Below are 18,285 nucleotides of genomic sequence, written 5' to 3' on the forward strand. Positions count from 1 at the left end.
CAGCGTGGTGCATTGTGGGTAAGTAGCCGGCTAGCAACTTTTCATTGAAAACGAATGGACTCGGGGGAAGCTCTGATTTGAACCATTTAAACCGTTGGAAAGTTGATGTTTTTTATTTCATCTATGTTAAACATGCATAGTGTGTCGTTACTGACTGCTGTCTGATGGGACACTCCAGTTAAGCTTATTTAAGTGCTTAATATTTGGCTGAATGTGTGCACTTTACCAGGAGTTGGACCAAGGAGGGACACCGGGACGCGAAGGTAAAGACGGGGGTAGGATCTATCGTCACTGAGCAGGTCAATTGGGACTAGAGGCAAGTTCTTAAATGACCGTCACTCCATTAGTTTCATTACACATATGTTGGCTAGCAAGCTTTGTGATGCTTTCGTCTGTTTCCTCGGTTTTGACAAAAATAAATGTGTTAAAGAAATGTTAAATTCTAGCCTATTTTGCGTCCGTTTGGATCTTTCTTGTCTGTGTGGAAATTGGGAAGAATAAACAGAGGTTTACAAGCGTGCACTTTCGTCTTCTCGAGCTGGTGTTTTTTAGCCTATAAACTCCATTAGGATAGTTAAGAATGGCACAAAATGCACCTGTGGTTTTGTCACTTAAGGCTCAAAGCCATTTAAACAATGCTTGCAAGCGTTAAGGTGTGCAGTTATGCAAACGTTCAGCATTCCAATCGCCGCCATTCAAATAATGGCTATTTTGTTATCCCCGTTTGTTTTCAAACTTGAACGTAATGCACATTTTGCTTATTACAGTAATGAAAGAAGAGAGCCTATCATTGAACACAATATCATGTGGGTCTAGAAAACGGCTGGCACTGAATGAGTTAAGACAGTGAACAGGGATGTGATTTGACCAAAGTGAAATTATCTGAAAATTTAGCCGGGGGTCTGGGGGCCGCTGGCACCCAGCTAGGTCCAGGGCTCATGGGTTTTCCGTGTTTTTAAGTACTTTCAATGCACTCACATGACAAAGAAATAGACAAAACAACAGCATAAATTTTCAATGTATATTGAACTATCCCATATAAAATGGCAGTTTTAGTCAACTCAAAATCAGTCACATTCAAAAACATTGGACTGCCTTTGCTTTTAAAAACTATCACTGAGAATATCATCATATCTAACTAATGTGATTACTAAGTTAACACATAAATAATGTTGAAGAGTTCAAATTTCATGAACAAATCATTGTATCATGACCAAATGAAAAGTAACTCATATTAGAGCATACCACAAATGTCTTTGTTATAGCAGAAGATGTTATCTGTCGGAGTCATGCGCATACACAATGAACTACTAAAAAAAAAAAAATCGGATTTTTTTTTTTTTGGGGGGGAGATAAAAAAAGCGTAATTCCGCGAATTAGCGGAAAAATCACATCCCTGAGTGAAGCAATTACACAGATGCACGACTACCACAACTGCCACAGCGATGACTGATTCCGTCCTGATTTCAAAGTCTGGGACAAGAGGCCAATGACATTGTAGGATGTGCAAAAGAAGCCCGGCAGCCACCTCTGGGAGTCTGCGAAGTGCTCAACACTCACTCAAGCAAGCGCTTATTCAAAGTGTCTTTTATATTGAGCAGTTTCCTTTTGTTGGACAGTCCTGAGTCAAAGCACTTATTTCCAGAAAATGTCTTCACTGGGCCAAATTCATTCATTCTTGTTTTACCACATACGGCGCTTGTTTAAAAGAATAGCTCATCCCTTACATAATCCTTGACGCATATCTGCTCCTATTAGAACATACTGTATATCGTGTACAGTTTGCCGGCTACATCCATACGTACCTCTCCTGTCTGCATGCTTATGCTTGTGTGTCGAGCTCACTAATTACTTCCTGTGCTGAGAGAGTCGTCATCACAAGTGGGAGCTGCCACAGATGGCGAGAGGACTAAATTGACATCATGTCCTACCTTTTCATTGTTAGAGATGAGCATGTGAGTAGACTTGACTAATTGAAAGGAAAACAGTGTATGTATGTGTCAGAGGCATTAAAACATTAACAAAGCTGTGAATGCCATATGCAATCATTTGTTAAGTTTATTGTGTACATTTAACATCACCCACCCATATAAACAATACCATGATTATTATTCCACTCAATTCCCTGCCTACTTGAAAATCACACAGCATCCCAATAGCTCAAGCTCTTCGAATGAAAATGCTGACTACTCACCACTGCGACGAGCCTTCGGTACCGCTGACCTCCAGCAGGTCGTAGTCATCCTCCAGATGAAAGTCAGAGAACACCAGGGCTATGGTGTCTCCTGGCTCGGCCAGGACGGTCCACGTGCAGTCAGCATTATTGTTGTACTCAGCGGGGTAATTGGGAGTGGTGATCACTCCACTCTGCCCTCGAAGTGTTCCGCCGCACCCGTCGTCCGCTGTGGGGGAGGAAGGCAGAGTCATTGTTTCCAAAATTAACTTTCATTGGGAGTCACAAGTAAACTGAGTGTTTCAAAGTCATATAAACTGCATCTGACAGAATTCAGGGCAGGGATGTGATTTGACCAAAGTGAAATTATCTGAAAATTTAGCCGGGGGTCTGGGGGCCGCTGGCACCCAGCTAGGCTAGCTAGCGAAGCCCCCCGGAGCTCATGGGTTTTCCGTGTTTTTAAGTACTTTCAATGCACTCAACATGACAAAGAAATAGACAAAACAACAGCATAAATTTTCAATGTATATTGAACTATCCCATATAAAATGGCAGTTTTAGTCAACTCAAAATCAGTCACATTCAAAAACATTGGACTGCCTTTGTTTTTAAAAACTATCACTGAGAATATCATCATATCTAACTCATGTGATTACTAAGTTAACACATAAATAATGTTGAAGAGTTCAAATTTCATGAACATATAATTGTATCATGACCAAATGAAAAGTAACTCATATTAGAGCATACCACAAATGTCTGTTATAGCAGAAGATGTTATCTGTCGGAGTCATGTGCATACACAATGAACTACTACTAAAAAAAATAATAATAATAATAATAATAATAATTCGGAATTTTTTTTTTTTGGGGGGGAGATAAAAAAAGCGGAATTCCGCGAATTAGCGGAAAAATCACATCCCTGCATTCAGAATTACACAGCAAAGCTTTTGCTGCTTAAAAGACAAATATTTTAGTGACAAATACTAGACATCAAAGGTGGGCGTTTCCACCTCTCCGTCAGCCTCGTCGTTGGCAGATGACCAAATACCGTGTATTTTTAGGAGGCGTTGCGTTATAAAGCACTTGCCGAAAATGTGCAACACTTGCTGAAAATACGGCCAATCCGCCAGTGACAGAAGTGCCGACCACTGCTCGACATTCGCTAACACCTTAGAGCTGCACAGACGCAAGAAACAGCAACCACATGGGAAAGCAAAACCAGCAGTCAACTTTGTAAGGGTGGGACAAACGCCGCCAACCACAGCAACAAGACATCATCTGCTGCAGATGACTGCAATTCCCCCCAAGTTGTCCAGATAACCCCGAGGCCATATACTGTGGTCTGAGGAGGTAAAGAGGATCATCCTCATTAAAATGACACTTCTACGCGGAGAGGGTTGTGAGCAGGGGTTTGAGAGAAAGAGGGCAGTGATTTGGCCACCATTGTTGTCCGACCATTGGGAGGGTGTCCTATAAATAAAAAAAAATGGACCACAACTTTACATTAAAAGGTTTAGCTAACTAAATTAGCAAAATGAATCCAAATCATTTGGAAATATGCTTAACTTAATTTTGTTATACCTTGTCAGTGTGTTCCTTTTTCAGCAGCTTAAAAGAAGTCAGTAGCCAGTAATTGTGTGTGTATAGAAAAATATATCTGATTATTAAGTAGCTTAACGAAGAGACAAGCTCAGCATTGTGATTTAAGATTTGCCTCGATTTTTTTTCTCTTCTTCCCTGCAGGGGAAAGCAAACACAAAGGCGTACAGTGAGCATGTTGTTCCATCGTCCTCAATGATCAATGTAGGTCAGGGAAGAGTAAATTGATTTTAAAATTGCGCAAGTGGGGGTCGAGTGCATGATGCAACATGATGCAACTTGGGGAGACATAATTACACCCTGATTAATTCATATTTGTGTTAATCAAAGCAGCGCTTGTCACTGTGAGAGTATTTTAAAGAGACCATCGGATACCAAAGAACACTTTGAATAGCTCTCCTGCCTGGCTAGTGATATCTTCATCGCATCTTCAGTTACCATGTGAGAATAATGATGCGCAGGTGTGTATGGTATAAAATGCACAACACGGTAAATTATGAAGAGTAGATTTGACTCCATCCAAATATCAGTTTTAAAGCCGGTTAACTCATTCACTGCCAGTGACGGCTATAGAAGTAAAAAAAATATTTAAACTAAATTACATTTTTTTTCAATTTTGTTAACCAGAGTAGGAAAACCTAGAATTGTTTTATTGTACATTTAGAACAGATCTAAAATTTGTTATTAGATGTGAGCTAACTAGTGAAGTCATGCGATTAATTATGATTACAAATTTTAATCGCCTGACGCCCCAAATTTTTAATAATGTTTTCTTTTCTTTTCTTTTATTAATTCATTGCCATTGACGACTATTTATATTAGTTTAACATTTTTCCCCACTTTTAACAAGAGAATGAAAACCTAGAAGTTTTTTTATTGTACATTTAGAACAGATATAGAATTTGTGATTAATCGTGAGTTAATTAGTGAAGACATGCGATCAATTACAATTAAAAATGTTAATCGCCTTTTTTTTTTAATAATCTTTTTTTTTTTGGAATTTATGGCAGTGAATGAGTTAATATTTACACTTGGAAGAGAGTAAAATAAAGTTTAGGGGGAAAAAAGTCACTCAAGGGTTGAGGAACGAACTGCCACACTACCACCTGAGCTATGCCCCTCCTACTGTTTGCTTATCTCCAAGATGAGACCAAAAACGACACACAGCTCCTGCTGTGTGGGTCATGGAGTAAATCGGGCTGTCTCCCAAGCTGAAGGTCGTGAGTTCGTTCCTCAACCCTTGAGTGACTTTTTTTTTCTTCCAATTATTTATTTTACTCTCTTTCAAGTGTAAATATTACTCTAAAACCAAGTCTATTTGGTCCCACTTTACATAGAGTCAAATTGACTCTATAGTTGTGAATATGACTCTCCCCCCCCCCACTAATTTAAATTGCATAGTCTTAGTCTTAGTCTGATTTAGGACTCATCAATGGGTGGCCAACTGGACCTGCCGATCATCCATCCCACTTGTCACAACTGCCAACTCCCCTGAGGGAAGGCAAGCGAGTTTACAGACAAGTGGAAACCTGTGAGGTGTGAACTTAAATAGGAGGGAAACCAAGACAGAAGGGCACACCGAGAAGGAGAAGACAGGTGACGGAGAGAGAAGTGAAGGCTTGGGGGACGAGGAGAGGCGGATATGGCGGGAGGGGGTGATGGGTGATGGTTGCAGTGGGAGTGACAGTAGATGAAGGGGGGAGCATTGAAATTCTACACAGGCTAGCTTTCCCCCTCACTTGAAGGGCAGTATCTGGCTCCAAACTTCACCTCTGTATTGTTTGCGCCATTCTGCATCTGCCACTAGCAAATGCAGTGTGAGGGAAATTATAAGAGACATTGTGAGCCTCATGATACCCGGAAACCAATGTACGGTCCGGCATCTTAATTTTAGCAAAGGCAGTCTCGTCTTCTACAAAGGCCAGGATTATTCCTTCTGATGGTTGCATGTTTCAAGCAGCCGGTAAGGATTTCATGGTTTCTCAGGGAGGATATGGAGGCAAACCGTAAAATCCCGTGAATATAATCGCCCCCCCACACCACACACACACAAAATTGTCCTGTATTTGTCCCTTGTGATGATGATGTTGTCAGTTACTATGCAGTGACTATGATCCTGTATTTTTCCCCTCTCATTTTGTCATATGGGTCATTATTCTGTCATATAGAATTGCGCAATGTCCCGGCTGGAGTTGCGCGGTTTGTCAGAATGTTGAGGTTTCTTCCATGTGTTCCTGCCTCACATGGACACGACTGATGACATGGCATCAGGGTGTTCGGTTATTTGTTGAAGGACGCATCAACATGGTAAAAGGGTTGTGGGATCGACCACACAACCTCTAGGCCGGGAGACAACCACCAGAATACAAAATACAGGTTTGTCAATGAACACTTCTCATGAGGAATAAATCTTGTTACGATACAATACGATACGATACGATATACTTTTATTTTCCCCGTGGGGAACTTTTTCCTGGACTCCGTCCAGCTGCAGTTTACAGTAAGGGGAAAAACAACAGAATAGAAAGAGATAAAATCAAAATTAAATAAGAAGTGCCGCAGTAGTTTACAGTAAGAAAAACTACAGAATAGAGAGATAATTAAAATAAATAAATAATAAATAAAATTAATTTATATATTATTATTATTATTATAATAAATTTATTTATTTATATAAAAAATAAATAATACACACACACTCCTATATATATATATATATATTGCACCACTTAGTTAATGTCGGTTATTAAGTAATTTGATGGATGTCGGCAGGAATGAGTTCTTGTAGCGGTTCAGCCTGGTTCTGAAGGGCCCTGAATCTCCTGCCGGAAGGCAGTAGCTGAATTGATTGTTTACTTTGCCATATCTTAACCACAGCATACTATAGTAATGGGAATTGTTAAAAAATGCATTTTTTAACACCTCTTTCTTTTAGCATCTCATTAAAATGAGTAGCCATACACAAATGGGCACAAAGTAAAAGCCACCAATAGCTTACCCTCAATTATAGGTCAACTGTCCGAATTGGGCAAGAAGCATTTGGCAGCCGCTACAAACGGCAGATTGTGAGTTCTGCACTGACACAAATGGGCAGCCACTGCATGTAACTGGAGTGTCATTAAAAATTCTCTTATGCATTGTGAAGACGCCCGCCGGCGTACATGTTGAATTTCATGTGCTACTGGGAAACTTGAATTAATCACCAGGGAAATTGCCAGCCTCAACAACTTGTATGTAATTTTGGCTGAGTAGCTGACAGAATCACATCCTTGAGTGCCTGAGGAGTCTGGGTGAGCATTGTTGAGGAAAATGAAATAGCAGATTTAGGATCTAAACGGCAAGCTGGTGGTGAATAACAACGAGGGCAAAACGAAATCTGAATTTAGAAAACGAATTAATTGCAACGAATGGTTATTCAAATGCATGCGTATGAATTTTGCATCGTCCAGGCATGTAGCTGCATTTTCTGGCATGTATGCGGAGGCCGGCCATGTGTGATCGCTCATGTGTGGACTTCCTGACTCCTGGCCTGGATGCAGATGGCTCAGTGTCCCAGCTCCCCACTCGGCAGGCACGCTGACATAAGCCACATATTCAGGTGCAGTAAACGTGCATACTGAATGCACATGCATGTAAAAGTCCATCCGTACAGAGTACAGCCTTTAACAAGATGACCGATGACAGTACAGTATAATCACCTGCAGTGAACAACAACAACAACAAAAAAAAAAAAAAAAGCGGAACTGTCAACTTGGCTCAGACATCGCAAACCGGCAGGTGTTGCTGCAGGGGTACCGTCTGACTGTGAGAAGGGGCAACTGGCATGTCCGCCTGACTGGAAGCTAACATATGAGGTCCTGTCATGCTAAATAAGATATCAGTAGAAGCACAGTGCGGAAGCTAGCCAGTGGATTTTATCAATAGGAAAATAGAACTAGATAAGTATGGAGTTGAACCATTAACAAATGTGATAGCACTGTCTTGTCTGCTTTTTAAATGCGGACAAAAAAAAACTTTAGCCTTCATTTTAAGGATTTCCCGACCCAATCAACTACTTTTTAGGATACGTTAGACAAGAGTTAGGAGTTAGCTCTTTGACTGCCAAAAACGTTAAATAACGTTTAGTAAAAGTGTGCCAAAGACGTTAAAAGACGTTTGTTTCGAAACAGAGGTGAAACTAACCATTTTCTATTGTTGATTACTCAAAAACGGAATAAGGTAGAAACAAACTTTTTCTTCTGATGAAAGATGAGAGTCCAATCTTTCATTTGGTAGTATGTGTGTTTCCATAGTCCAAACACATAATTTTCTGTGGACCTTGAAAGATCAGTCAAAAGATCAGTCAAAATGCTTAAATCGGCTGGCACCCACGGCATCCCTTTTCTGAAAACGTCTGGCAGTCAAAGAGTTAAGAAGATTTTCTCTTTACTGGGAAAAATATTTTAACAAAAACATTAGCAAACTTGTCCCTTTTTTTTTCTTTTTGTATGTAACCCATGTATATAATTGTATGATTGTATGAGAAATACAGTCGCCACAACAAAATATGTTTATCTTGGTCTCATCAGACCGCACAACTTGGTTACAGTAATCCATGCCCCTTAGTCTATGAACTGGTTTCCATTACCAGCGTTTTTTTTTTTTTTGCGTACAATTCGACAAAATGTTCATGCTGCCGCTATGTTACATACCTCTGCAGTAGGGCAGGGGGAAATCCCACGCAGCAGTACCTGCTGAAGTAGCAAGACAAGACAACGTTGTGTGACCCTCCAACACATGACCCGGGTTGCAGCCATAGCGGATTTTGTCCCCGATGTTGAATGTGGTCCCTTGCTGGTGACCGTTGAGAAGCAGCCCGGGATTACCGCAAGTGTAGCTGGGCAAAGCTGGAAGATACAGAGGAGCCGTTTTAGTTCAACCTGCTGCACTGAAAACACCAGGGATTGCATCATATGTAAGGAACATGAACTATGAATTATAAAACAAAGGCATAATTAAATTATGCAAATTACAGTGCTGAAAATTACCATAACTCCATCAGTCATTAATGCAAAACATTGGCTCTCTTCTTCTTCATTCATTCTCACATGCAAGTCATCTCATTGTTGACCTTATGTGCTTCCATGCAAATTTAGTTCAGTAGAGTTCAGCCAAGCTTTACTTCCTCTACCTGTTTTGGCTTCAGCTATTACATTCTCGTGAGAAAAAAAAAAGACTGAAGCTTTCCAAGCACCATTCGGTGAGTATTTAACTCTTTGACTGCCAGACGTTTTCAGAAAAGGGATGCCGTGGGTGCCAGCCGATTTAAGCATTTTTGACTGATCTTTCAAGGTCCACAGAAAATTATGTGTTTGGACTATGGAAACACACATACTACCAAATGAAAGATTGGACTCTCATCTTTCATCAGAAAAAAAAAGTTTGTTTCTACCTTATTCCGTTTTTCAGTAATCAACAATAGAAAATGGTTAGTTTCACCTTTGTTTAAAAAAAAACGTCTGTTAACGTCTTTGGCACTCCTCCATATGATTTTACTAAACGGTATATAACGTTTTTGGCAGTCAAAGAGATAATAGCAAAATGGATGTGCCTACGGTAAACAGACTATTTTTGTCGGAAGATGGCGCCTTCTTAGCTTGCCGAGTCCTGAACAATAGGTCTTTGGAGTGTGTGGATAAATCAGTGCACATAAGCGTGTATTGTGACTTTCCGCTATAAGTCCTGTGTGGTTACACACAAAAGTGAGCGAGCTGGCCAGAGCATGTGCTGGACTTTGGATGCAACTCAGTGTCTCTGCGGGGACTCAATAGAGGACAGAATGGCTTTCATGCAGCAACACAGTTTCCTGGCATCTCTCCAGCACGATACTCGCTCTACTTCCATTTCGGATTCATTTAGTTGTATTCTTTAGAAATTAAGCTTAAATACTTCATTTTCCTGTCCTTATGTGTCTGTCTATTAGTTGTTTCTGAGAACAACTGAGCTTATTCTGGACATTCCACGTTATCGATTCACATTTACCACACATAAAGGGTTTCAAAATGACTTTTATGGGAAACTTTTTTTTCCATATTTGCCACCTTTTTTGTGTGGTTGAACATTTGTCCTCCAGCAGTATCTGTCTTTTAGATGGGACATGAAAACCTGAGCGCTGCCTATGGAAGGAAGGCAAGCTATTGTGTAGCTAAAAGAAAATGGATAATCAATCAGAGACATTGCACAAATATTGGCCATAACTCATACAGCCTATTGGGATTACCCTGAAGAAGAAAAAAAAACACTGGTGTATTAAACAACGGACAACAGATGGGTAGAGTTAGGAAACAACAGCTGTCGGGGACATAAACATTTTGAAAAGAACGACCCAAAAAGAACTGCTAGCGAACAACAACAACAACCTCCAGAGGGCTGTAGGGAAGACCATGAAAATGGACAAAACGAGGAGATGCAAACCACATTGTTCGCAAGAAGAATATCTAATCTAGACAGAAATTTGACAACAAAGTATGTCAACAACAACTCTGGGACAAAATTTTATAGACTGATAAGACGATGAACCTTTACCAAAGTAATGAAAAGGTGACATCTTTGAAAACAAAAGGATATACTCATTTTCCCAACATACAAGTGTAAGAAACATCCACCCACCCTTAGGCTCGAACCATCGAGTAGCTGCAACTTATACAGTGAATTTTGTGCCGTAAATTCGACCAAAAGTGGGACCAAATAGACTCTCAGTTTTAGAGTAATATTTACACTTGGAAAAGAGTAAAATAAAGAGGTGGGAAAAAAATGAAATAAAAGGCACTCAAGGGTTGAGGAACAAAATCACAACCTTCAGTTTGGGAGACTGCCAGACTACCACCTGAGCTATGCCCCTCCTACTGTTTGCATATCTCCAAGAAGAGACCAAAAACGATGTTTTACGAAGATTACAGCTGACACGAGCGAAGAAAGAGCTGCGTGGCTCAGGGAGTAGGTAGTGAGTTAATTCCTCAACCCTTGAGTGACTTTTAGTTGTATTTTTTTTTTTTTCCAATTCTTTATTTTACCCTCTTCCAAGTGTAAATATAACTCCAAAACTGAGCCTATTTGGTCCCACTCTAGTCAAATGTACTCTTGAGTGGAGTGAGGTTCACAAACGTACATTACTGTCGTTGGCATCCCTTACAACAAAGCTCATCAGGGAAGATTATGTACGGTAATGTATTCTTCTGGGACAGGCTGAACAAATGATTACATCGAAAGTATATTTTATCCATCCTGTTTTGTGAAATTGACATGATGGATTCAGTGAAAACATCGTATTGTTTGTGTGGTATGAAAACTGCATTGTCTCTTGATATGACTTAAAATGAATACCACGTCACATTTTAGGACCAATTGAATTTACCAAAGGCTTTGCATACTATTTCTCACAACAGTAGTCATATTAATGATAATGCGTATATTCTAAATGCATACTTCCAAAGAAGTGGTTGATTTAAGAGACATATAACTCACCATATACTTAACACATTTGTCTAATGATATCCTTCCGACTCTAAACTGCCCTTTCCAGCATCTGGTGTGATGCATTATGCGCTTTGGCCAAACAAGGTCTTATTATAACAGCCTCCCCGCCACCATAACAAGATTAGCATTTACACAAGTAAGCTGTGTGGTTAGCATATGAATTACGTGGCATGAAGGTTTGCAGTGCAACATATCATACAGGTTTAACAATCATTACAACACAAGAGGTTCATGAATAATTGCTGAACCAAAACATTAAATTAAAGCAAGGGAGAAAAATAAACAAAAATAAAACCACCACAGACGAAAAATAACCAATTAGCATAAACGAGCCCACCTTATTCACCATTAATCACTTCCCTGCACGGAATTTCATATCACAAGCAACACTTGGCAAAGATGTTCCAATGTGTCTTAAGGGTCTAGCATGCTGCAGTTTTAGACTCTAACACTCTTGAAAAGCCCCCCCCCCCCCCTAACAACTATCCCCCTTTGGGGCTCGGGTGTCACGGCAGCTCTATAATTCACAAGGATGGGAGACGGTGACATGGCGCGTCCCCGGGGGTCAAGACGCTTTACGCGCTTCCTCTTGCTGAGACGGCAAAGGATGTTCCTCGTCCATCAAGGCATCGCTGTCTGCGGAACACGGAGCGGCCACGCAAAAGGTGATCAAGTGCCCACAAACCTGTACGTGCACACACACTCGCACACAAATCCCGCGCGCACGCATGCACAGCCACACGTTCACACACAAAGGAAGCTCTCGCCATCCATCACACCCACTGCACTTCTTTATCCCCTTTGCTTCCCATTTTCCTCTTATTTCTGGTGACTTGGACGGCATGAAACTGGTCTCACAGGACGACCTCTGGACTTTACAAGAGTGATAGTTCTGCCTGGGTGTCTTTGAATGGCTTTGCTTATGAGTCCAGTTTATGTAATAGCTATACGTCCTTTAACTTTGAATGATTTTAACTGCAAAAGTAAATCCCTTTCGATTGACTTATTTTTAATTTTGCCTTGGCTAATAGTGAATGATCAACACTTTATATAACGTTACAGTTACGGACGGCAATCAAAAAACGGTTGTTTTTAACACATTCAAACATAAGAATTTAATAATACATTTTTAATAATTTGTTCTGTGCTCCCAAAAACGTATTTATTTATTTATTTATTTTTAATTTATTTTTTCTCTCAGGAAAGCTCAGTATTGTTCATTCGATTTGACATCATCATTGCTCTCCTTTTTTTTAAAAAAACAAACAAACAAATCAATTAAAAAAAATGTAATAAATGTTTTTTTTTTGTTTTTTTTTTGCCGTATTTATGTTTTTTGTTTTTTTTAATGCTAGAGCATATAGATGGTTTTGATACAGCTTCTGACATGAAGAGGTCGCTTAAAGCAATGCTAGTTTTTTATAAAAAAAAAACGGCCAGCAGGTGGCAGCAGAGTATTCAACATTTTTATCAATTAATATATAATGTGCTGTATGAAAGACAAATCTAGATTTGCATATCTAATGTCCCTCCAATCAGCCAAATCTGTAATTAAAACTAATTTTCTCATGCAAATAAGCTTCGTCTCGAACACGAATTTGCATCTAAAATTGCAATTATAAGTAAATGTCAGTGAGTCACGCCAACTGTTGTGTAGTTCATAACTGTGTGCAGTGATAGTTGCATAAATAAATGTTGTCGTGACTTTCCTTCTTCTCCTTCCAGCTATGTGTTTGGAATGACATTGTGAGATTGATCGCAACGCGCAGGTGCATTAGCTCAATGGTCAGATTTTACTTTGACAACCAGCAATTCAATCAATTCCTCCAACTGTGAGTTGGACAAAGGCTCAAAACTTACATTATTTATTAAAGGATTTTTGAGTACCCTCTAAATTTGGTCTATAAAAATAAGTGTTGGAAATGATATAGAGGCATCTTTATAAGAAAATCTCAAAACCTAAATATTTTTCTTTCCCATGCATTTGACAGCAAATTCAATAAAAGAGTAGGATGCAGTGTCGGGGTCGGCGAGGTGATGTGTAAAGATTATGCAGAGAGGATGTTTGCACAAGGAAATCATGTCCAATCCAATATGCTACGACCGATAGTGAAGCGAGGGAAGCCTCAAGGAAAGCCACAATCGTCACACCATCTGTGTAGCATGGACTCCGGTATTAAATAAAAAAACATAGACCTCATCTTATTTGTCAGCTGTTCAACAGTATACGTTGACTTCAACTGCGCTGTGCAGATAGAACGTTTCCTAATGATCAAGAATGATGTCTGTCTTGCTTTCTTCCATTTTGTCCTGCTTTGCCCCTCCCTCAGCCTGACTTCTCTCCCTCGCTCGCCAGGTTGCCTTGGAAACAGTCGAGGCACACCAGAGAAGAATATATGAACAGGAAGTGCCAGACCGTCAACGTGCCGAGGCAAATGAAAATGCACCGGTTTGCTCAAGATGCTGGAAACCTGGAAAATCCCGTGCGCGGAAGGTTCCAATGCACTCAATTTCTCCCGTCTATAGCAAAACAGCAGTTCGGGCCATCTTCCTTGCAGTCATACACAAACATCCTTGTCTTTGTCACATTAACAAACACAAGAATGTCAATAGACATTGTATTAACTATCTCCTTAATTAAGTTAAAAGCAACACTGGCTTGAGGTCAAAAAGGCAAAGCGGAACGACTGATCAATGCCTTGGCTCATCCCTGTCCACCCCCCCCTAAAATCCACACTGTCCTCTACCCCTCGAACCCCCCCCCCCACCCCCCACCCAGCGTAGCTTCGTAGAGTGAATTTCCTGGTCCAGAGTGTGCACTTAAATCTTGTTGATTTGTGCCGGCGTTTGTTTTTAGGGGGATGTTACGGCAAATTATTGAGACTTAGCGAGCGTCATGGCGTTTAATTTGTATTGGATCTCAGATCAGTAATAACCAACACCATGTGATGTTGTTTATGGCAGTGTGAGTGCCAGGCAGAGTTTAAAGTCAAGCTGACGTGACAAGAGAGCATTACATTTCAGATGTGCATGTATTGCATTTGTGTAATGAATATTTACATATAATAATTATTATTATTACTGTATTTAGGGTATGGTGTAAGAAAAGAGAATGCAGAATCATTTGAACTGCAAAATTTAAACAAATTACTGATGACCACGTAACTGTCACCAACAATTCTTCAGGGATTCATTTATATTTCAAAACTTGCAGGTATCAGCTGACGAGGTATTAGAAATATCATCTCATTGTACCATTGGCAAGTCAAGGCAGCTTGAAAAAAAAATATTCTGACATTTGAAAGCAAAGTAAGAGAAAGAAAAAGTTCCTTCCTTACATTACAGTGCAAGAACATGATTTGGGGAAAATTTACTGTAGAAGTAATCATAAGTATAGGGAAAAAATATATATTTTTTTTTTTTTGCATGCAGCATAACAGCTAAATGTTGATGCACCATGTTTGCTTTGAACTTTGATCTCCATTAATCTGGGTTTATATCCCATCTGCATTTCTTTAATGTACTTTAGACCTAAACTCTGCAGTGATTTATAGACCAGTATCATATTTTTTTTAAAATCTATTGTACAGCTGACTAGAAGCCTGTGTAAAGTCTTCAAGACAGAATATGTTCTGATCTCTTTGTTGTGGTCAGAACCAAAGCTGCAGCTGTTTGATGCTCTTCTGAGGGAGTCCAGTCCAGTCTGCATGTAGCACGCAACAAAAAAGCTACTCTAGTTTTGTTTTGGTTTAGTTGAAGGAAATGTTGGTTCATGCAGTCTTTAGATAGAGACAAAACCTTAATTTAAACTTGTCACTTGAGGACATTGATAGATATACTATAGCTGTGTATCCTGCATGATGAAGAATTTGACTGAAAAAAAAGTGGTCCAAGGATTGACCCTTGAGGGACCCCATATGTCATGGCCAGATCAGATTGCAATTTTCACAAAATAGTGCCTAGTTTTGCTTTTATCGCAGCTGTCAATGCAGCATCGTGGAGTACTATTTGAGGCAGTAAGAAACTCACCAATGACATTTAGCAACTATATTTAAGCCATTTTTGTTCAACAGTTATGCATTTAGTCCCTGAAAAGCTTGTAGTTAGAAGGGGAGAGTGAATCCATCCACACACGGCTACTCTAGCGTTCTCCATTTTCGATGCATTACCATCAGGACACAATTGCCTTTCCCCCCATTTAACGGTGGCAGTCGAAGACCCCCGGCCTTCCTAAATGCACACCATGTAATGATTTTAATATGTCCCCCAAACTCTGGCCTTAAAAAGAGGTTATTTGCTGGCATTACTATTTTTCCTCATTTTCAAATCCTGTGGGTGTTCTCTGAGATCTACTACACAGCCTTGGAGAGTCATCAGTGTGTGTCCACTTGAATATATTCTTTCCACTCTATGCACTCCGGCTCACTTAGATCTGTCTGACACGCCACACTTTTATTTATTAATTTTTAATATGATGTAAAAACGCATCTGAGAAATCAACCCAATCATCAGGATATATATTCTACTACTGTTTTGAAAACACAAAGACAATTCCTTGACCTTATGATTGACCTCTGATATTTAGGTGGCTAACAAGTGAATCAATAAGGTCTGAAAGGGACCAGAAGAGGGACAAAGCGATGCTTGGTCGATAACGCTTCCCTGATGAATGACTTCACATTAGAGTAAAGCTCGTATGAGGATAAATGATTAAATACTGCAGCCAAGCAGGAGCTCGGTTGGTTGATATCAATTATAGACCGGGTGAAAATGCACCCGTTCCTGTTCATAACCATCTGGGTATTTAATCACAGAAGATAACACCGCTGAAATCTTAATTGGATTTACTGTGCAGCTGCTTAATTATAAACAGGGGTTTACCAAAGTCGCCTACGCTGCTGTCTCAGAATATGGTTAATGGGTATGCGTTCCAATCAGTCTAACTGACGTGACTACTCAGTAAACTATCGGGCGCCAACGCAGTGCAAAATACAATACGATACGATACGATACGATATACTTTTATTTTCCCCGTGGGGAACTTTTTCCTGGACTCCGTCCAGCTGCAGTTTACAGTAAGGAAAAAACAACAGAGTAGAAAGAGATACAATCAAAATTAAATAAGAAGTGCAGCAGTAGTTTACAGTAAGAAAACCAACAGAATAGAGAGAGAGAATATAGAATATAGAATAGAGAAGTTCGATTGAAATAGGTAGAAGGGGAACCAAAGTCTCAAGCAATGAAGGACGGACAGTACATAACTGACTTTCAGTTCTCATAAGATGCCTTCAAAACCTTACTTGGTCCATGGTATGCCCATGGTAGTTGGGAATCGGATACAAGGACGGATACAAGAATAAGCTACTTACAAGATGGAAGGTACTGATCTCCAGTCGGAAATGAATGCCAAATGATACTCCCACAAAATCAACCACGGGTAATTTGCACTCAGCATTCCATCACGGTCTCACCATGCGGTGGAGTTTTGTTTTGTGTCATTTTGTGTCACAACATACGAGCAGAGCCCCCTGCTGCTGCCACCGACCATCAAACATCTCATCCCACTGTTAATACAGGTTGGTGTATTCTTCTTTTCTTATAAAAAAAAATGTGCACAGTGCTTCTGTATGTGCTTAGACATGGGTACGAATAGCAGATTGGTTTGTACTGCCTTTTAGCAAGAATGACCCCCAGTTCATTTCTAGCTTAGACTGCTCTCATCTAGTTTTGCAGTTCTCGAGATTGGTCTACTTTTTAAGGGACTCGGAATCAAAGGCATTTTTTTACCCGGTCTTGTCTCGGAAAGGATCAAGACCGGTCGAGACCAGGCCAATACTACTGTGACCAGCGATAAAACATAGAATGCGGAATGCAATGTGCCACTTTAATCGGCACTTTAAGAGGAATCATAAAAAAAAGTAGCCATTAAAGTAAAATTAGAACACCCCATGCTAAGACAATGATGCTATATACAGTCTTGGTTTTGTTTCAACCTCCAAAAGTCTTGGTCTTGTATCAGGCTCGACCTCTAATGGTCTTGATAAGGTCCTGGTCTTGGTTACCGGTGGTCTTGACTACAACACAACTCAGGGCTTTTCAGTGTAGAGTTTGTATGTTCTATGACATATTTTCACACTTTATAAACATGCATGCCTGGCTCAGTAAAGATTCTTTGAGTTGTTTGCCTGGGATTGTCTGGGGACCCTTGCATGATGTACATCGCCTCTGTCCATCGTCAGATGGCATAGATTCCAGCTCACGCACAACCCTAATAATAGGGAAAGTCTCTAGAGAAAATTGATTTTAAAAATAAATGGTAATTGGTTGCTTTGGCGTAAACTATAAAAAGGAAATATAGAACGATTCTTACTGCAACTAGCAATGGAACACTACTGAGACAAACCTACAAGCCCTAACTCTTTGACTGCCAGACGTTTTCAGAAAAGGGATGCCGTGGGTGCCAGCCGATTTTAAGCATTTTGACTGATCTTTCAAGGTCCATAGAAAATTATGTGTTTGGACTATTGAAACACACATACTACCAAAAAAAGATTGGACTCTAATCTTTCATCAGAAAAAAAAAGTTTGTTTCTACCTTCCGTTTTTCAGTAATCCACAATAGAAAATGGTTAGTTTCACCTCTGTTTTGAAACAAACGTATTTTAACGTCTTTGGCACTCCTCCATAGGATTTTACTAAACGTTATTTAACGTTTTTGGCAGTCAAAGAGTTAAACATACCAGAACGGTTGATTGACACTGCCAGAGAGGTATTAATTATAAAAATGGCTTCAGTTTTCTGTGGTTAAAAATTTCACCCTTACCGTGAGGCATTTATAATATATATATACCCCCCCCCCCGCACAAAAAAAAAGGTGGATGATGAGTGTATATACAGTGAGAAGTTCCTACCTCATCCCAGCCTAAAACAATGACAATCTAATCTGAAGACAATACAGCCACTAATCCACACAAAACAAGGATTGTGCCGAGAGA

General features: G+C 39.9%; 1 protein-coding gene across 2 annotated transcripts in view; it reads right to left on the bottom strand.

Annotated features, from left to right (window-relative positions):
• Positions 1-18,285, bottom strand: part of csmd2 (CUB and Sushi multiple domains 2) — a 197,389-nt gene that overhangs the window by 123,791 nt on the left and 55,313 nt on the right. For both annotated transcript variants that reach the window (XM_077549513.1, XM_077549512.1), the window contains exons 4-5: positions 8,467-8,661; positions 2,195-2,402 (exon numbers count right to left, since the gene is read on the bottom strand). In XM_077549513.1, the coding sequence (XP_077405639.1) occupies positions 2,195-2,402; positions 8,467-8,661 (403 nt within the window). The remainder of the gene's footprint in view (positions 1-2,194; positions 2,403-8,466; positions 8,662-18,285) is intronic.

This window comes from Vanacampus margaritifer, chromosome 17 (genome assembly GCF_051991255.1).
Source record: "Vanacampus margaritifer isolate UIUO_Vmar chromosome 17, RoL_Vmar_1.0, whole genome shotgun sequence".
NCBI classification, from domain to species: domain Eukaryota; kingdom Metazoa; phylum Chordata; class Actinopteri; order Syngnathiformes; family Syngnathidae; genus Vanacampus; species Vanacampus margaritifer.